Source organism: Indicator indicator, chromosome 10 (genome assembly GCF_027791375.1).
Source record: "Indicator indicator isolate 239-I01 chromosome 10, UM_Iind_1.1, whole genome shotgun sequence".
Taxonomy (NCBI): Eukaryota; Metazoa; Chordata; class Aves; order Piciformes; family Indicatoridae; genus Indicator; species Indicator indicator.
Window position 1 is genome coordinate 34,275,247 of NC_072019.1, and position 14,745 is coordinate 34,289,991.

At 40.1% G+C, this 14,745-nt stretch overlaps 1 protein-coding gene across 2 annotated transcripts; it reads left to right on the forward strand.

The window, feature by feature from the left end:
* Nucleotides 1-234: 234 nt before the first annotated feature.
* SLC35A3 (solute carrier family 35 member A3) lies at nt 235-14,367 on the forward strand. 2 transcript variants are annotated; one of them, XM_054384146.1, is made up of 8 exons: nt 235-279; nt 3,648-3,852; nt 4,922-5,076; nt 5,166-5,288; nt 7,398-7,569; nt 10,616-10,734; nt 11,257-11,390; nt 14,277-14,367. In XM_054384146.1, exons 1-8 carry the CDS (start codon nt 235-237, stop codon nt 14,365-14,367), a joined length of 1,044 nt encoding a protein of 347 aa, XP_054240121.1. The 2 variants fall into 2 exon arrangements, with proteins under 2 accessions (XP_054240121.1, XP_054240122.1); XM_054384147.1 differs by lacking the exons at nt 235-279; nt 10,616-10,734; nt 11,257-11,390 and having other exon boundaries at nt 3,666-3,852; nt 14,277-14,305.
* The last annotated feature ends 378 nt before the right edge of the window (nt 14,368-14,745 follow it).

Consider the following 14,745-nt stretch of genomic DNA (forward strand, 5'->3'; position numbering starts at 1 on the left):
AAGTACAGCATAAAACTTCATACACTTATTCTCTACACACCTGTCTGGCTGACCACTGACAGGACAATTTTTAACAAATACCTTTCTTTGAGCCATCACATTGGACACTTAAAGTCTACTTTTTGAGAACTTTGGAAATTCTGAACCTGAATTTTGTGAGTCATGGTAAAGAAGTATTTCTTGCTACTGGCACCTTTTTGAGACACATTGTCTGGGGAAGGCTCCTTTCATATAATGATTACTAATGAGGGCAAGACTGTAATAGAAGATGATACTGTGGTATGTATGTTAAATTGTGGTGGTATATGTGGTATGTTTGTTAAATTTCTGTGCTTTTCATATATTTTCATGCTAAATGCTTTGATACTTTAAAGTTTTTGAACTGATTACTAAACAGATGATTACATCTTGGCAGGAAATTCATATAACATTGTGTTCTGATATTGTGACCTCTTTTGAGAATTAAGGAATTGATCTATGAAAATTCTAAATGCTTGTAAAACCTTTGGTCACTTCACTGGCTCACAGAATGCAGAAATTTGGATCCTAACACAAGAGATTTGTGTTCTCACACTGAAAGCCAAAAAGTTAAGACATTTATTTAGCTGTAAGTGTCTCAATACTGAAATAGGAGGTAGATGGAAAAGGTGGAAGAAATGGTTTGTGCAAGCTGGCTCACAGAAGCGTGTGTTTTGCAAGGTCAGGTTTCTACAGTAGTATAGTGTAGGTCTTTTAATGAAGTTCAGTTCTGTATTTTTCTCTCAGTGCATTTTTGGTTTATTTTACTTGTTTTTCTTTGCCTTTTTCTCCCTCTGTCTTCTCTATGCTGCTGGTATCTCTCCAGAGAGTGTGATCTCTAACCTTGTATATCCCTTCTTCATATGTGCTTTATGCCTTACTGGAGAAAGTCTATTAATACTTAGAGGCAAAGTAAAGGCAAGTCAGAAATATTTGAATAGCACAGCTTTCCAGGTGTCTAAAAAATTAGCAATGAAAAAAATGCAGTGAAATGCAATTTGAGCTAGAGTAATGCAGTCACCAAAGAAATGCCTTTGGTTTCAGCTACAAGCAGTGTGTAGAAAGATAGTTAATGCATTGAAACTCATGTGCCTGTGGGTGTGAAACGTGCTTAGGGACAGCTCTGGTATGTGCATCCAGTGAGTACTGATTATGCCATCCTAAACTTCTGAACATGAGAAACACCTGCACTGTATTCATTGGTATTGTTTTCCTTTCACTTGAAAACATATTTTTTTACTTTTAATCACTCATTTGATTTTACTTTGACATTCTAAAACACTGCTCTGATTTGAATAAGAGGAGTCTGAGGGGAGACCTCATGGCTCTCTACAACTACCTGAAAGAACATTGTGGAGGGGTTGGTGCTCCCAGGTAATTACAGGTAATTAGTGATAGAACACTCACAGGTAATTAGTGATAGAACAAGAGGGAACAGCCTCAAGCTGTGACTGGGTAGGTTTAGACTGGACAGTAGGAAGAATTTTGTCCCAACAAGAGTGGTCAGGCATTGGAATGTGCTGCCCAGGGTGGTTTGGATGTGGTGCTTGGGGCTATGGTTTAGGGGTGAACTTTGTAGAGTAGGGTTCTGGGTTGGATTGGTGATCCTGAGGGTCTTTTCCAACATGAATGTTTCTGTGATTCTGTGAATATTCAGGCAGCGAAGGCAGAAGAGGTTAATTCTTTAGAGAAAGCATAATCTCTGCATGTCTGGAAATTGTCTGTAATATGAAGAACAGCTGGGAATTGTCTAATATTCTGTATAGCAGGGATGCATTTCTTTAGTTTCCTTGCAATGTGTCATTCTTGCCAACTTAGAATTGCTGTCTCTGCTAGTCTCACACACTAAGTTACTGCCTTGCTGACAAAGAAAACCACATCACGTTGTTGGAAGTTCTGGGCACAGATGAGGGTAATGCAGCTTTACTGACCTAAGATTTGAGGTAGTCGTTGCGGTATAAGGAAATGGGTAAAGCTGGCTAGGCATCTCCAGTCAACTAATGGGTACAGTTGCCTAGTCATCTCCAGTCAACTAATGGGTACAGTTGCCTAGTCATCTCCAGTCAACTAATGGGTACAGTTGCCTAGTCATCTCTAGTCAACTAATGGGTACAGTTGCCTAGTCATCTCCAGTCAACTAATGGGTACAGTTGCCTAGTCATCTCCAGTCAACTAATGGGTACAGTTACCTAGTCATCTCTAGTCAACTAATGGGTACAGTTGCCTAGTCATCTCCAGTCAACTAATGGGTACATTTACCTAGTCATCTCCAGTCAACTAATGGGTACAGTTGCCTAGTCATCTCTAGTCAACGAATTGTCTTCTGAACAGGATAATCAATCAGCAGGATAGGTTTAATGCTTTATCCCATGTCTTCCTGTCCAACTCTGCTTTCCCACCGCTCTCCTTTTCCTCCTGCCTCGGATTTACCTCTGATTTTCATTCAAAGCAGCCCAACCCTTACCCTCTCTTGTGCTGACACTGTGTCATCTGGCAAGGTGGAGGCTGCCGCTTGAAATACTTGGAGAGGTGGAAAAATAATATCTCTTCATTGTGGGAATAACTCATTGCAGCATGGGTCCTGGGCCTTCTGCATTGCCACAGTGCGGGCCTTTTTCACTTTGAAAATGCCTTTTGAGCCTTCACCTACCTAAAGAAATCCACAATTGGCTTCATTTGGCAGATTTCTTTTATGAAGTCAGTTATTGGGAAGCTAATTATCAGTTAATAGTCCTTATTTTTCTTTGCTATTATTGCATCTAAGAAACATGTCATTTCTTTATTAGTTACAATTCTATTCTGATAATCATAGAACCATAGAATCAGTCAGGGTGGGAAGGGACCACAAGGATCATCCAGTTCCAACCCCCCTGCCATGGGCAGGGACACCTCACACTACATCAGGCTGGCCAGAGCCTCATCCAGCCTGGCCTTAAACACCTCCAGGGATGGGGCCTCAACCACCTCCCTGGGCAACCCATTCCAGGCTCTCACCACTCTCATGGTGAAGAACTTCTTCCTAACATCCAGTCTGAATCTCCCCACTTCCAGCTTTGCTCCATTCCCCCCAGTCCTGTCACTACCTGACACCCTCAAAAGTCCCTCCCCAGCTTTCTTGTAGCCCCCTTCAGATACTGGAAGGCCACAAGAAGGTCACCTCGGAGCCTTCTCTTCTCCAGGCTGAACAACCCCAACTCTTTCAGTCTGTCCTCATAGGAGAGGAGCTCCAACCCTCTGCTCATCCTGGTGGCCCTTCTCTGGACACCTTCCAGCATGTCCATATCCCTCTTGTAATAGAGGCTCCAGAACTGGACGCAGTACTCCAGGTGGGGTCTCACCAGAGCTGAGTAAGACCCCACCTGGAGTACTGCATCCAGTTCTGATAATCTGATATCTATTCTGATAATCCTCCCCATCTTTAACTGTGCATTTGAAAACCATTTCTGAAGTGTTAATCTCCTTTTTCTTTTTAAATATCAGATCAGATTTGTTGTTTGCCTTTGGCTGAACTCCCTGGATAAGTTCTTGAACTCCATGTTTCCCTTGGGAATCTGTATGTCTGTGGTATTACCTTTTAAGCCTGAGCTTAGGTTTGTTGTGGTTTTGTTTTCTTTTGTTTTCTGTTTCAGGAAGGAAAAAGCCAAGCAATGTCTACCAATTTAAAATACCTTTCCTTGGGCATCCTGGTGTTTCAGACCACGACTTTAGTCTTGACCATGCGTTATTCTCGGACGCTGAAAGAAGAAGGACCTCGTTACTTATCCTCTACAGCAGTAGTTATTGCTGAACTTCTGAAGATTCTGGCCTGTGTTCTGTTGGTCTACAAAGACAGCAGTATGTGTCAAATTTTGCCCCAAGTAGTTTTCGTAATCAATATGCTGTATTGTAGTGGCAACTGCAAAGCAGCCATGTGAGTACAGGTGTACAACAAAGCTTTTCCTTTCTCCTCGTGTAAGAAATAGTCTTGGGGAGATAACTAATCATATTTCACTCCTCAACACACAGCACAAGTTATTGTGTATTTGCTGAAGAGACTTCTCTTCAAAGAAATGTGGATACTGAGGAGTGCAAGAATACATTGTCTACTAACAGCTTGAAGCTTGTGTTTTCTCAGGCATTTTAAGAAATTCATGTGTAGGAGTAGGAAAAAATGAAAAGGTGTCCCAAGCATGAGAGGTGATTTAGAAGCCTATAATAACAGATGCAGAAGAGAAGTAATTTCGTTTCTACAGGAAGATGCACAGTTTTAACCTCAAAAAAACCCACAGGGGGTGTATTCAGATTTACTCTAGTTCTTATTTTGTGCATTTTATACTGTATCTGGCCCTTTGATCTTCAACAGTTTAAAAAAAAAGCATTGTCTATGCATAAATATTGGTGACTGGAGGCTTCTAAATGTGCCCTTTTTAGTTGATACTCCTTAATGTACCATCCTTAAATATTGATGTGGTTTCAATAAGCTTCACTGAAAGTATTTTGAGTAATTGTGCTAGTCCTGACACTCCAGGCTACATGAAGACATTTTGCAGCCTTTTGTTCCTTATAGATATGAGGCTTTTGAAAGTCAGACAAGCATAGATAGTATTCCGAGGTCTTGATAGCAGTGATAGCTCTAAGAAGGTGTCAGTGATCACAGGATCACAAATCACAGGATGTTAGGGGTTGGAAAGGGCCTCTGGAGATCACTGAGTCGTCCCCCCCTGCCAGAGCAGGGCCATAGAATCTAGTGCAGGTAGCACAGGAATGCATCCACATGGGTCTTGAAAGTCTCCAGAGAAGGAGACTTTAAAAACAGAACAAAGCATTGCTATCTCTTTGGGGGGTTTGTTTGGTTTGGGTTTGGTGGGAGTTTTTGCCTCTCCTTTCAGTGAATGTCTGTTTCTTTTATTGTTTCTTTGGGTAGAGTGCAATTTACGGACTCTGAACAGAGTGCTGCATGATGAAATACTTAATAAACCCATGGAAACTCTTAAGCTTGCTATTCCTTCAGGAATTTATACTCTTCAGAATAACTTGCTGTATGTAGCATTGTCAAACCTAGATGCAGCCACATACCAGGTATTGCACCTTTGGATTTTTCTGTGAGTTTCAAACCTGTCCCCCTCCCTGATAATTACTTCCTGGTAACTGTTTCTGGGTTCTTCTAGGTTACCTATCAGCTGAAAATTCTTACCACAGCATTGTTTTCTGTGTCCATGTTGAGCAAGAAATTGGGTGTATACCAGTGGCTTTCTTTAGTGATACTGATGACAGGAGTGGCATTTGTGCAGGTAAATATTAACAGGAGGTTTGTGTTGGTTTAATGTGTTTGTTCAAGGAACATGAATTTCTACACTGGTTGTACAGCATTCTGATTGTACCAGCTGCACATGAACGTCAGAGTATAGTTAGGAGCTACAAATCACAACTGGCCAGGGATAGAGGAAAGCAGAAGTGATTTGAAGGCAGAAGATAACACCTTATTGGTGTCCCAGAGCTTTATTGTAGAATGTGACAGGGCCACTGGAGCAACCTGCAAATAGCAGTGACAGCAGTGTTTATTAGCACACTTCTTCAGACCTTAGGGATTCACAGATCATGGAATCAGAGAATGGTCTGGGTTGGAAGGGACCTCTGAAGGCATCATAGAATGATAGAATTGTTAGGGTTGGAAAGGACCTCGAGGATCATCCAGTTCCAACCCCTCTGCCATGGGCAGGGACACCTCACACTATAGCAGGTTGCTCAGAGCCACATCCAGCCTGGCTGCAAAAACCTCCAGGGGTGGGTTTATATGTGGTAGCCTATCTGTTACCATTGGTGTTCACTAATTGCACTTCTCTCAAATCCACCATTTGTACAAATGGGATATTAAAAAGCATTCAGAGTTTTGGCTGTACTGAACAGTAATGTTTATCAATACCATGCTATTATACCCTATATAGAGTTGTCAGGGTTGGAAGGGACCTCAAGGCTCATCCAGTTCCAACCCCCCTGCCATGACAGGGACACCTCACACTAGATCAGGTTGCTCACAGCCACATCCAGCCTGGCCTTCAAAACCTCCAGGGATGAGGCTTCCACCACCTCCCTGGGCAACCTGTGCCAGTGTCTCACCACCCTCATGGTGAAGAACTTCTTCCTGACATCCAATCTAAATCTATACCCATTTCTATTTTTGCTCCAGGTTATCCAGTCCAACCCCCTCTGCACTCAGCTCAACTAGGACAGGTTGCCCAGAGCCCTGTTGATCCTCAGATAGAATATCTTCAGGGATGGGGCCCCAACCACCTCCCCAGGCAACCTGTTCCAGTGTTCCACTACCCTCATGATGCAGAACTTGCTCCTAACATCCAATCTCAATCTGCTCTGCTCTAGTTTGAAGCCATTGTCCCTCCTCCTGTCCCTGCAGCCCTTTGTAAAAAAGATCTTCTGTGCCAGTACAGTCCTGCTGCTCACCTTGTGATACAGTTTCAACCTGGCAAATTTACTTGAACTTTTTCAAGAAGCAAACTTGGCCTCCCTTCCAAATAATGCAGATGCAGGCCTTTGAAGTTTTCAGAGGGCAGGAACATGGCATAGGAGACTGTTAGAAGTGTTTTTAGCTTAGAAACTTTTTAATTAAACTTAAGGATTTGAAGAGAATCTGAGGATTGTTACAGAATCTTCAACTTTAATAATTAATAATGAGAACAAACCATTCTATGGTAATTAACATACTTTTCACTCTGTTTTGTCCATGGCATTACATTTTATTCTGTTAGCATTAGATATATTGCAGAATAAATATCAGCCTGTTTGAGTTGTCTGCATAATTACTGAAGAGGCACATACAGGAGACAATTTGTCCCATCTTAAAGCTGGTGCAAGTGGTTTGCTAACTGTGCTTGCATTTCTAAGGTACTTAATTGTTGGGTGACAAATGCTGGTGCCTGTGAACAGGTTGCCCAGGGAGGAGGTTGAGGTCCCTTCCCTGGAGATATTCAAGGTGAGGCTTGACGAGGCCCTGGGCAGCCTGATCTAGTTGGGGATGTCCCTGCTGACTGTGGGGAGGTTGGACTGGATGACCTTTGCAGGTCCCTTCCAGCCTGGACCGTTCTGTGTTCTATGAATGACCATGATTGAGTCATGCTTTGATTCAGAAATAATTCCAGCTTATAAATGTTGGACTGAAAAAAAAAAATTGATGGGTGTCCTCCCAGTTCAGAGACAGGGTTACTCCTTATAAAGAGAAATTACAGCTTTGTAGACCTTTATAACAATTTATGGTGCAAAATACCAAACTTCATTAGCATGTGAGTCTATTTAGGAACTGTTACTGTTGCTAGAGAACAAAATTGCATTTTATAGATACAGCTTTATTTTATCAGCCAATTTTGTGTTACTGTGTTTAAACCCAGTGGCCTTCAGACTCTCAAGCAACAGTTGCCAAGGAACATTCAGCAGGGTCTCAGTTTGTAGGCCTGATGGCAGTTCTTACAGCATGCTTCTCTAGTGGCTTTGCTGGGGTTTATTTTGAGAAGATTTTAAAGGAAACCAAGCAGTCCGTGTGGATCAGGAACATTCAGCTCGGTAAGTTGGGTTTGAGTCATCTCTTAGATTGAGATCGATGTCCAGAATTACATCTACCGATGAAAAATACACCAACATTTTAATATTCAGCATAAATATGCTTTTCAAACCAAGAGTGTAAACTCTGCTAGACAGAATTCTGCAGTTGCTTTCTGAGTTCAACCTAATCCATGATTATTGCTGATAGAGTGTCTGTGAGTTCATAGAGAATCTGTTGATTGAATTTGTATTTAACATTTTCCTTATGCAAGATTCTGAACATCCTCTGTCTTTAAAACCTGTTCTATTTTACACTCATTCATCAGATCTGATAAATGTAGATAATACTCCTTTTTCCTGTTTTAAAACTTGTTTTTTTGAGAGAGTATAGGACCATTAAAACAAAATATTTTGTTCCTAAATCAGTGGAGTTTAGATGTTTTTAACTTTTTTTTCCCCTCTTTTGCCTGGGTAGGCAATTTTTATAGCTTGCTGCTTTTAATAAAAAAGACTTGCTTTGGTTTTGAATAAAGTTTAGATAATGAATTGCCATTTCAGTGCAAAGATCAGTCTGTATAATCACTGGGGAGGGGAATATGCAAAAGGCATAACTATTTTAATGCCCTTAAGTGCACTTAACATTTTCTTTTTTCAAAACAGTTCTTTGAAACCCTAGATACTAATGGCAACAGAGTTGATCCCCTTTCCTTGAGTGAGATTTCCCTCACCTCAAAGCAATCTTACTCTATTCATATGACATCAGCAATATCTTTTTTGTTCCTGTTTTGCAACAGAAAAATATTGATGGAATTGCCCTTCTTTCTCTAATGAAATTCCTCTAATCTTCACCTATAAGCAGAAATTACTTATTGCATGTTTTAATAAATGCTTTTAGCAGAATGTGAACTTTCCAGCATCTGTAGAACAGCCTCTTGATCAAATCCGCAGGACTGAGGATGATTTGGTGGATCAGGTTTTTGTACTGTATGAAGTACCATTAAAAACAGGAGATGCTGTGAGGTTTTCACAGTTAGATTGTTGGCCAAAACTTGGTATGGTCAGAAAATATCTAATTACAGGCAGTATTCTTTCATTTCCTGCTGCTATCCTTTAATTATAAATGTTTTCAGTTAAAAACACAGAACTGCATTTCCTTCATATTTTAATATTTTTATGTGTCCATAATATTTTGAGGACAGAGAAGGGGATCAAAACCTGTACTTACTATCTGCTAGTGTTGATAGAAGTTCTGTATATTAAATCTAAGTATTCTGGAACAAGATATAGGGGATCTATGAGGAAACATTATGTGAGAGAATTTTGGAGGCAGAGAAGGAAGGGTGGGCAGCTGTGGCTTAATCCAAGATTTAAGGTAAGGTCTGGTGCTCTGGATGGAGCTACAATTTAAAACCTGTTGCCAAGGAGAGCTGATGATTATTACTCTCAATTCCCATGCTGAAAGCACTTTAGGGGCAAGAGTGCAGCTATCTGAAACAAGTTCTGATTAAACATTCATAACTGTTGAAAAATCAACAAATCTTCTAAAAGTTCTCCAGATTTTTACACAAAAACATGTGTCTGAAAACATTTTTCTACAGATGTATGGAAACAGTGAAGTTCACTTATTTATGATAGGTAGCCTGATCATATATTGAATCTTCCAGTAACTGAATCTCACAGTAACTGTGAAAACAGTGAGACCAAAACAGACTAAACACAAACTGTCCAAGGTAACGAGTAACTGTGACTGTGACACATGAAGACCTAAATATCTGTAGTAATGGTGAGAATCAAATCAGCTGGTTTATTTTTTTAATGTATTTTTTCATCAGTGAATTTAATTTGCCTCATTACCAAATTCAGTAGATTATATTTATTATTAAAGTTGTTCTCAGTTCAAAAATGAAATTTAATGTTGTCGTATTTTATAGAGAGGTTCCTGATAGAGCTTTCAGAAAATACTTTAAAATGTAAGAATCAGTATTTAAAATTTACATTAGTGCATCCTCTGTGCAAGTGCAAGATAGTTGCCCACTTAAGGTGTTGTATCATTCAGGAGCAAGTCAGCCATAAGCAAAAGCTTTCAAATGGAGCTTTTCTTAAAGGACAAACAGCAAAAATCATTGGTCCAGCCTGGTTTTCACTTTCATGTCCATAGAGAGCTATGTTTTTAATACATAGAGTTCTCAGAGATGTATGAAGAGTTGATTGCATGTATGTCTATATTTTGTTTTAGCAGATCAGTAGTGAAATAGAAGGAATTGGTTTAATCTGAATGAAATCTACATTTTTAATTGTCTGCAAAAATAGTGGTTTCTTGTAAAATGGAAATGTTGTTTGTTCAAAACAATGCCAGGTGCAGAGAAATGTGATGGAAACAGGGGTCAGCTTTTCACAGAAAATGAATGGAAATTTCCCCACCCCCCTTTCCTGCTTAGGACTAGAACCTATATCCGTCACAAAGGAGGTGCTTGCATTCCTTCCTTGTCTGAGGGGGTTAGGAAAAGTTTAGCATTTGCAACAAGAACGTTGGACTCGACAAATGATGATTTTTTTTATCTCATTTCAATTTCTTCTTTTGACATTAAGTCTCTATTAGTAAATATTCAATGTGTTTAAGACTGGTTCTGAGGAATCCCACTTTCAGGATCCTTATCTGAATTAGCAAACTGCTAAGTCCTGCTCTTGCTATGTCAAACACTTATCTCCTCCTCTGCTGGAAGTTTTCCCTGTGTTTCTCTCCAGGTTAGAGTATGACTTCAGCCTGCAGTCATGACTAATTTCAGGAAAACTGAAATTTGTGTTGAAGTGAATTTTACTCTATGCCATAAACAAAATCATCCCTTTCCAGTAGAAAGCAATGGAAGATAAGAATATCCTAGGCAAAACTAGCTTTGAAAGAGAATATCTGTCTGAACACTGATTGCATTTGAACATAATAGTATTAGTATATAGTAGCAAGGGGCAGTCCTGTTTAAGATCAGGGAGATGTGAGCAGTCCTTGAGGAGAAGGAATCTGTCTGCATGTTTTTCACCTGAAGCTTCTAAACCAATCTTGTACTTTCAGGATTTTTTGGTAGCATATTTGGACTGATGGGTGTATACATTTATGATGGAGAACAACTGTCCAAGAATGGATTTTTTCAAGGATACAATAAACTTACTTGGGTAGTTGTTGCTCTACAGGTGAGATACCTTGTATCACATGGGTTTTTTTGCGAAGGTATTTGGGATTTACTCTCCTAGAAATGGCTGGGGAAACTAATGGGTGTTAATGAATCTCACTGAGAATTCTACAGTCAAAAGTCTGATCTATCACTATTAGAATAAACCTCTAAATAAAAACATGGAAAATTGCATAGCAGGTGTATGACTAAGACTTGTGCAATGTTAAAGCGTGTAAGCATTAACTCTTTGCAATGTTTAAAAAAAAAAAAAAAAAGGAGCCCTTCCTCCTGTGGCTAAAAACGTGTAGCAGAAACATTTCCACTAATTTAATGATGATGATGACAAGATCAATGAGTTCTTTAATGGGGAAAGAAGAACTCCTCTGATACTGATGTTCAGCAGTGCATAACCCTAGCAGAAAATAAAATTAATGCTCCTAAACATACACAAAAGCTTTTCCAAGAGTGAGCACATCATTAAAATAGCTGCTCTCAGGGGAATCATCAGGTTGCAAATCCAAACCTTCATCTTTTTTTTCAGGCACTTGGAGGGCTGGTGATTGCTGCCGTGATAAAATACGCAGATAACATTTTAAAGGGCTTTGCAACTTCTCTTTCTATTATACTGTCAACACTCATCTCCTATTTCTGGCTGCAAGATTTTGTCCCTACAAGGTAAGAATTACTTTCCATGTATGCTTTTTTTAAAACTAAACTGCAGAAATAAGTAAAAAATCAGTCCAAGCCATGCTTTTACAATGTTTAGATACAAACTGCACATAAAAGTTTAGTTTCATACCGTATCATAACTAGTAATTGTTTCATTGTGGTTGGCAAGGTTAAATTTATTGTAAGATACAGCCCCCTCCAGGTCAGGAATAACTGACTATCAAAGCTTGGCTTTTGACAAACCACCCTCTTGCAGGGTCTATGTTTTAGTTCACTGTCCTTTCTTTCCCTCCTTAGCCAATTTCCCTCGGTTTGTTTAGCTCCTGCTTTGCTCGTACAGTCAGTCCTCTAGTTCTGGTGCTTTGCCTTGCGCTGCCTTTGGCTCTGCTCTTTGAGCCAGCCTGCCCCCTGCTGGCTATTCTGAGCACAGTCTTTACGAGCGGGTTACCTGCCTTGTCTCTTTGGCCTCTGTACGGTCAGGTCTCCCACAGCTCATTGCAGGAGGAGTTATGGCTGAACAGTGATCATGATCTCTTGATACTGCTTTTCATCCAGTCTCAAAATAGTCTCTAAAAGAGATCACTGATTCTGTGAAAATTGCAATCACACAGTCAGGGAAGTTACACTACAGCAATTAGTTGACCAAAGGCACCCAGCAGCCCTAAAGCAGAGCTTTTACCATCTTTATTAGTGAAAACCAAGAAAGAGAGAAAAATGCTTGCTATGTGCTTCTAGGCCTGATAGACTCTGTCCTGATAATTCTCTGAATCAGATTTTAGTAGCTCTGTGCACTGCAGATTGTGTACATGGGTAGGCTCCAGAACAGTGCTTGTCTTGGCAGTGCATGTTGATGTATGGAATGTAGAAGTAACACTGCAATGCTCAGATATATTCATAGGGTTTTGCTTATAATTGACCTGCACTCCCCAGATATGTTACACACAGTATAAAAGCATTTTAATAATACTTAGAACTTTTGTACCCAAGGAAACACCTTTATCTAAAAGTATTACTTGCAGTATTAGCAGGAGTTTGCTTTAACGTTCAAAAAAGGAAGCAGAACAACTATTCAGGCTTAAAAATTGGACAACATTGAACTTAAATTATAAGTAGCCTATCCTTGTCCTCTTAAAACAAATGTAGAAAGAATTTCTGCTTGCTTAAATGGAAAATTAATAAGTAACTTAGCAGCTTTTGCAAACGTGGTAAAAATGGACACAGTGGTAAATAATTAAATGAGCTGGAGCCAGCCAGCAGCATGTAAAACTTGAAGCTGCTTCATCTCATTTAATAAAAGTCTGTTAACTGGAGTTAATCAAACTTAACATTTAGTACCTTGCTTGTGCCAACTGAATTTATTTAAACTGAAAGTGTGTCATTGTTTCTGTTACTTCAACAAGCATTTTGGTTGGGATAACAGATGTAAAGTACTTAAGGTTGCATGGGTTGCAGTAGATCCTGTCCAGCAATAAGTTAACTGTATTCCCTGAAGGAGTATCATGCCATGTGCCACAGGATTTGGTCAAGAAGATCAAATTGCCAACATTTTCATGTTTTCATGACAAAATTCTGTTCTAAAATGTGTACTGAAGATCTGTTGGCTTTGGATATTTTGTTTCAGATTTGTACCTACCAAAACAACTTCAAAGGCCCCTATGTCAAAATACAAAAGATGCCTTTATTCTCTTTTTCTTACATAAATCTTTATGTATCTGCCAAAGATTAGCTTAGGACTTGCAAACTGATTACAGAATCACACAGAACCACAGAATGTTAGGGGCTGGAAGGGACCTGGAAAAATCACCCAGTCCAACCCCACTGCCAGAGCAGGATCACCTAGAGCAGATCACACAGAAACACATCCAAACAGGTCTTGAATATCACCAGAGAAGGAGACTCCACAACCCCCTGAGCAGCCTCTTCCAGTGTTCTGTCACCCTCACAGCTTTTCTTCATGTTTCCATGGAACTTCCTCTGCTTCAACTTCCACCATTGCCCCTTGTGCTGTCATTGGGCATCACCCAGCAGAGCCTGGCTCCAGCCTCTTGGCACTCCCCCTGCACATCTTTATCAACAGCAATGAAGTCACCTCTCAGGCTCCTCCTCTCCATGCTTACAGAGCCCTCAGCTCCCTCAGTCTCTCCTCATAAGGAAGATGTTCCACTCCCTTAATCATTTTTGTGGCTCTGCACTGGACTCTTTCAAGCAGTTCCCTGAAGTCCTTCCTGAACTGAGGGGCCCAGAACTGGACACAATATTCCAGATGCAGCCTCACCAGGGCAGAGTAGAGGAGGAGGAGAACCTCTCTGACCTACTAACCTCAGCCCTTCTAATCCCCCCCAGGATGCCATTGGCCTTCTTGGCCACAAGAACACATTGCTGGCTCATGGTCATCCTTGCATCCACTAGGACCCCCAGGTTCTAGAGCAGCAGCAAGTTTGACATCACTCTTGTACTTCAAAGCAAACATAACTCCAATAACATGTTGTACATAAGATGCTAAAAGTGTCTGGGTGACCACAGATGCTGCACTGCTGTATCTTCTGCTTGCATTTTGCACAGAGCTTTAGGTGAAAAACAAAAATAAACAAGATTGATCTGACTGCTTTGGACAGTTGTTCCAGGAAACCATATAAGTTTAATTTTCAGAGTATGTCAGTATAATGATACATTACTTTGTGCATCTGAGTTTATTGTTTAAACTTTTTTCTTCATCCTTCTATAATAAATGTATTGAAACTATTTTATTCTCTATAAAGAGTCAGGTGAAGAGGGTTTATTTTTCTGTGTTCACACAGGAAAAAAATGTCCTTTCTTTTGATTGCATCAACTAAAACAAGCTAACTTTTTTTTTTCTTCCCCCTTCATCCCCTTCATCCCTGTTCTATTCAGTGTCTTTTTCTTCGGAGCCATCCTTGTAATAGCAGCTACTTTCCTGTATGGTTATGATCCCAAACCTGCAGGAAACCCCATTAAGGCATAGCAGACTGCCTCATCAACCTGCTTCTCAAGACCATGCACTAGGGGCCTTGCTAACAATGACACGTGGAAAGCATCATTGTGCACTGCAAGGAAAGGATTGCTACCCTGAATCTATTGAAGAAATGCTTACAAGTAGTTTTGAACAACTAGAGGGATTAAAGGTGTATGGTGATACTGTCTGTAAGTGATGAGAGACAAAAAGACAAAAAAAAAAAAAAAACAACACAAAAAAAAGGCAGGAAAATGCCCAGTGCTACTTGCTAATAAAAACTTGAATGGAACAAAAAGTTTCCAACCACCTGCAGTTAGGAATGTTTACAGCTTGACTGAGATTGCATCAAATGAATTTACTGTACTGACTGCTGCATAAATATGTCCT

Coding starts and splice junctions, on each gene's coding strand:
- SLC35A3 (XM_054384146.1), top strand. CDS start 235: ATGATTACTAATGAGGGCAAGACTGTAATAGAAGATGATACTGTG. Junction 280..3,647: donor TAATAGAAGATGATACTGTG/GTATGTATGTTA, acceptor TTTCTGTTTCAG/GAAGGAAAAAGCCAAGCAAT. Junction 11,391..14,276: donor CAAGATTTTGTCCCTACAAG/GTAAGAATTACT, acceptor TGTTCTATTCAG/TGTCTTTTTCTTCGGAGCCA.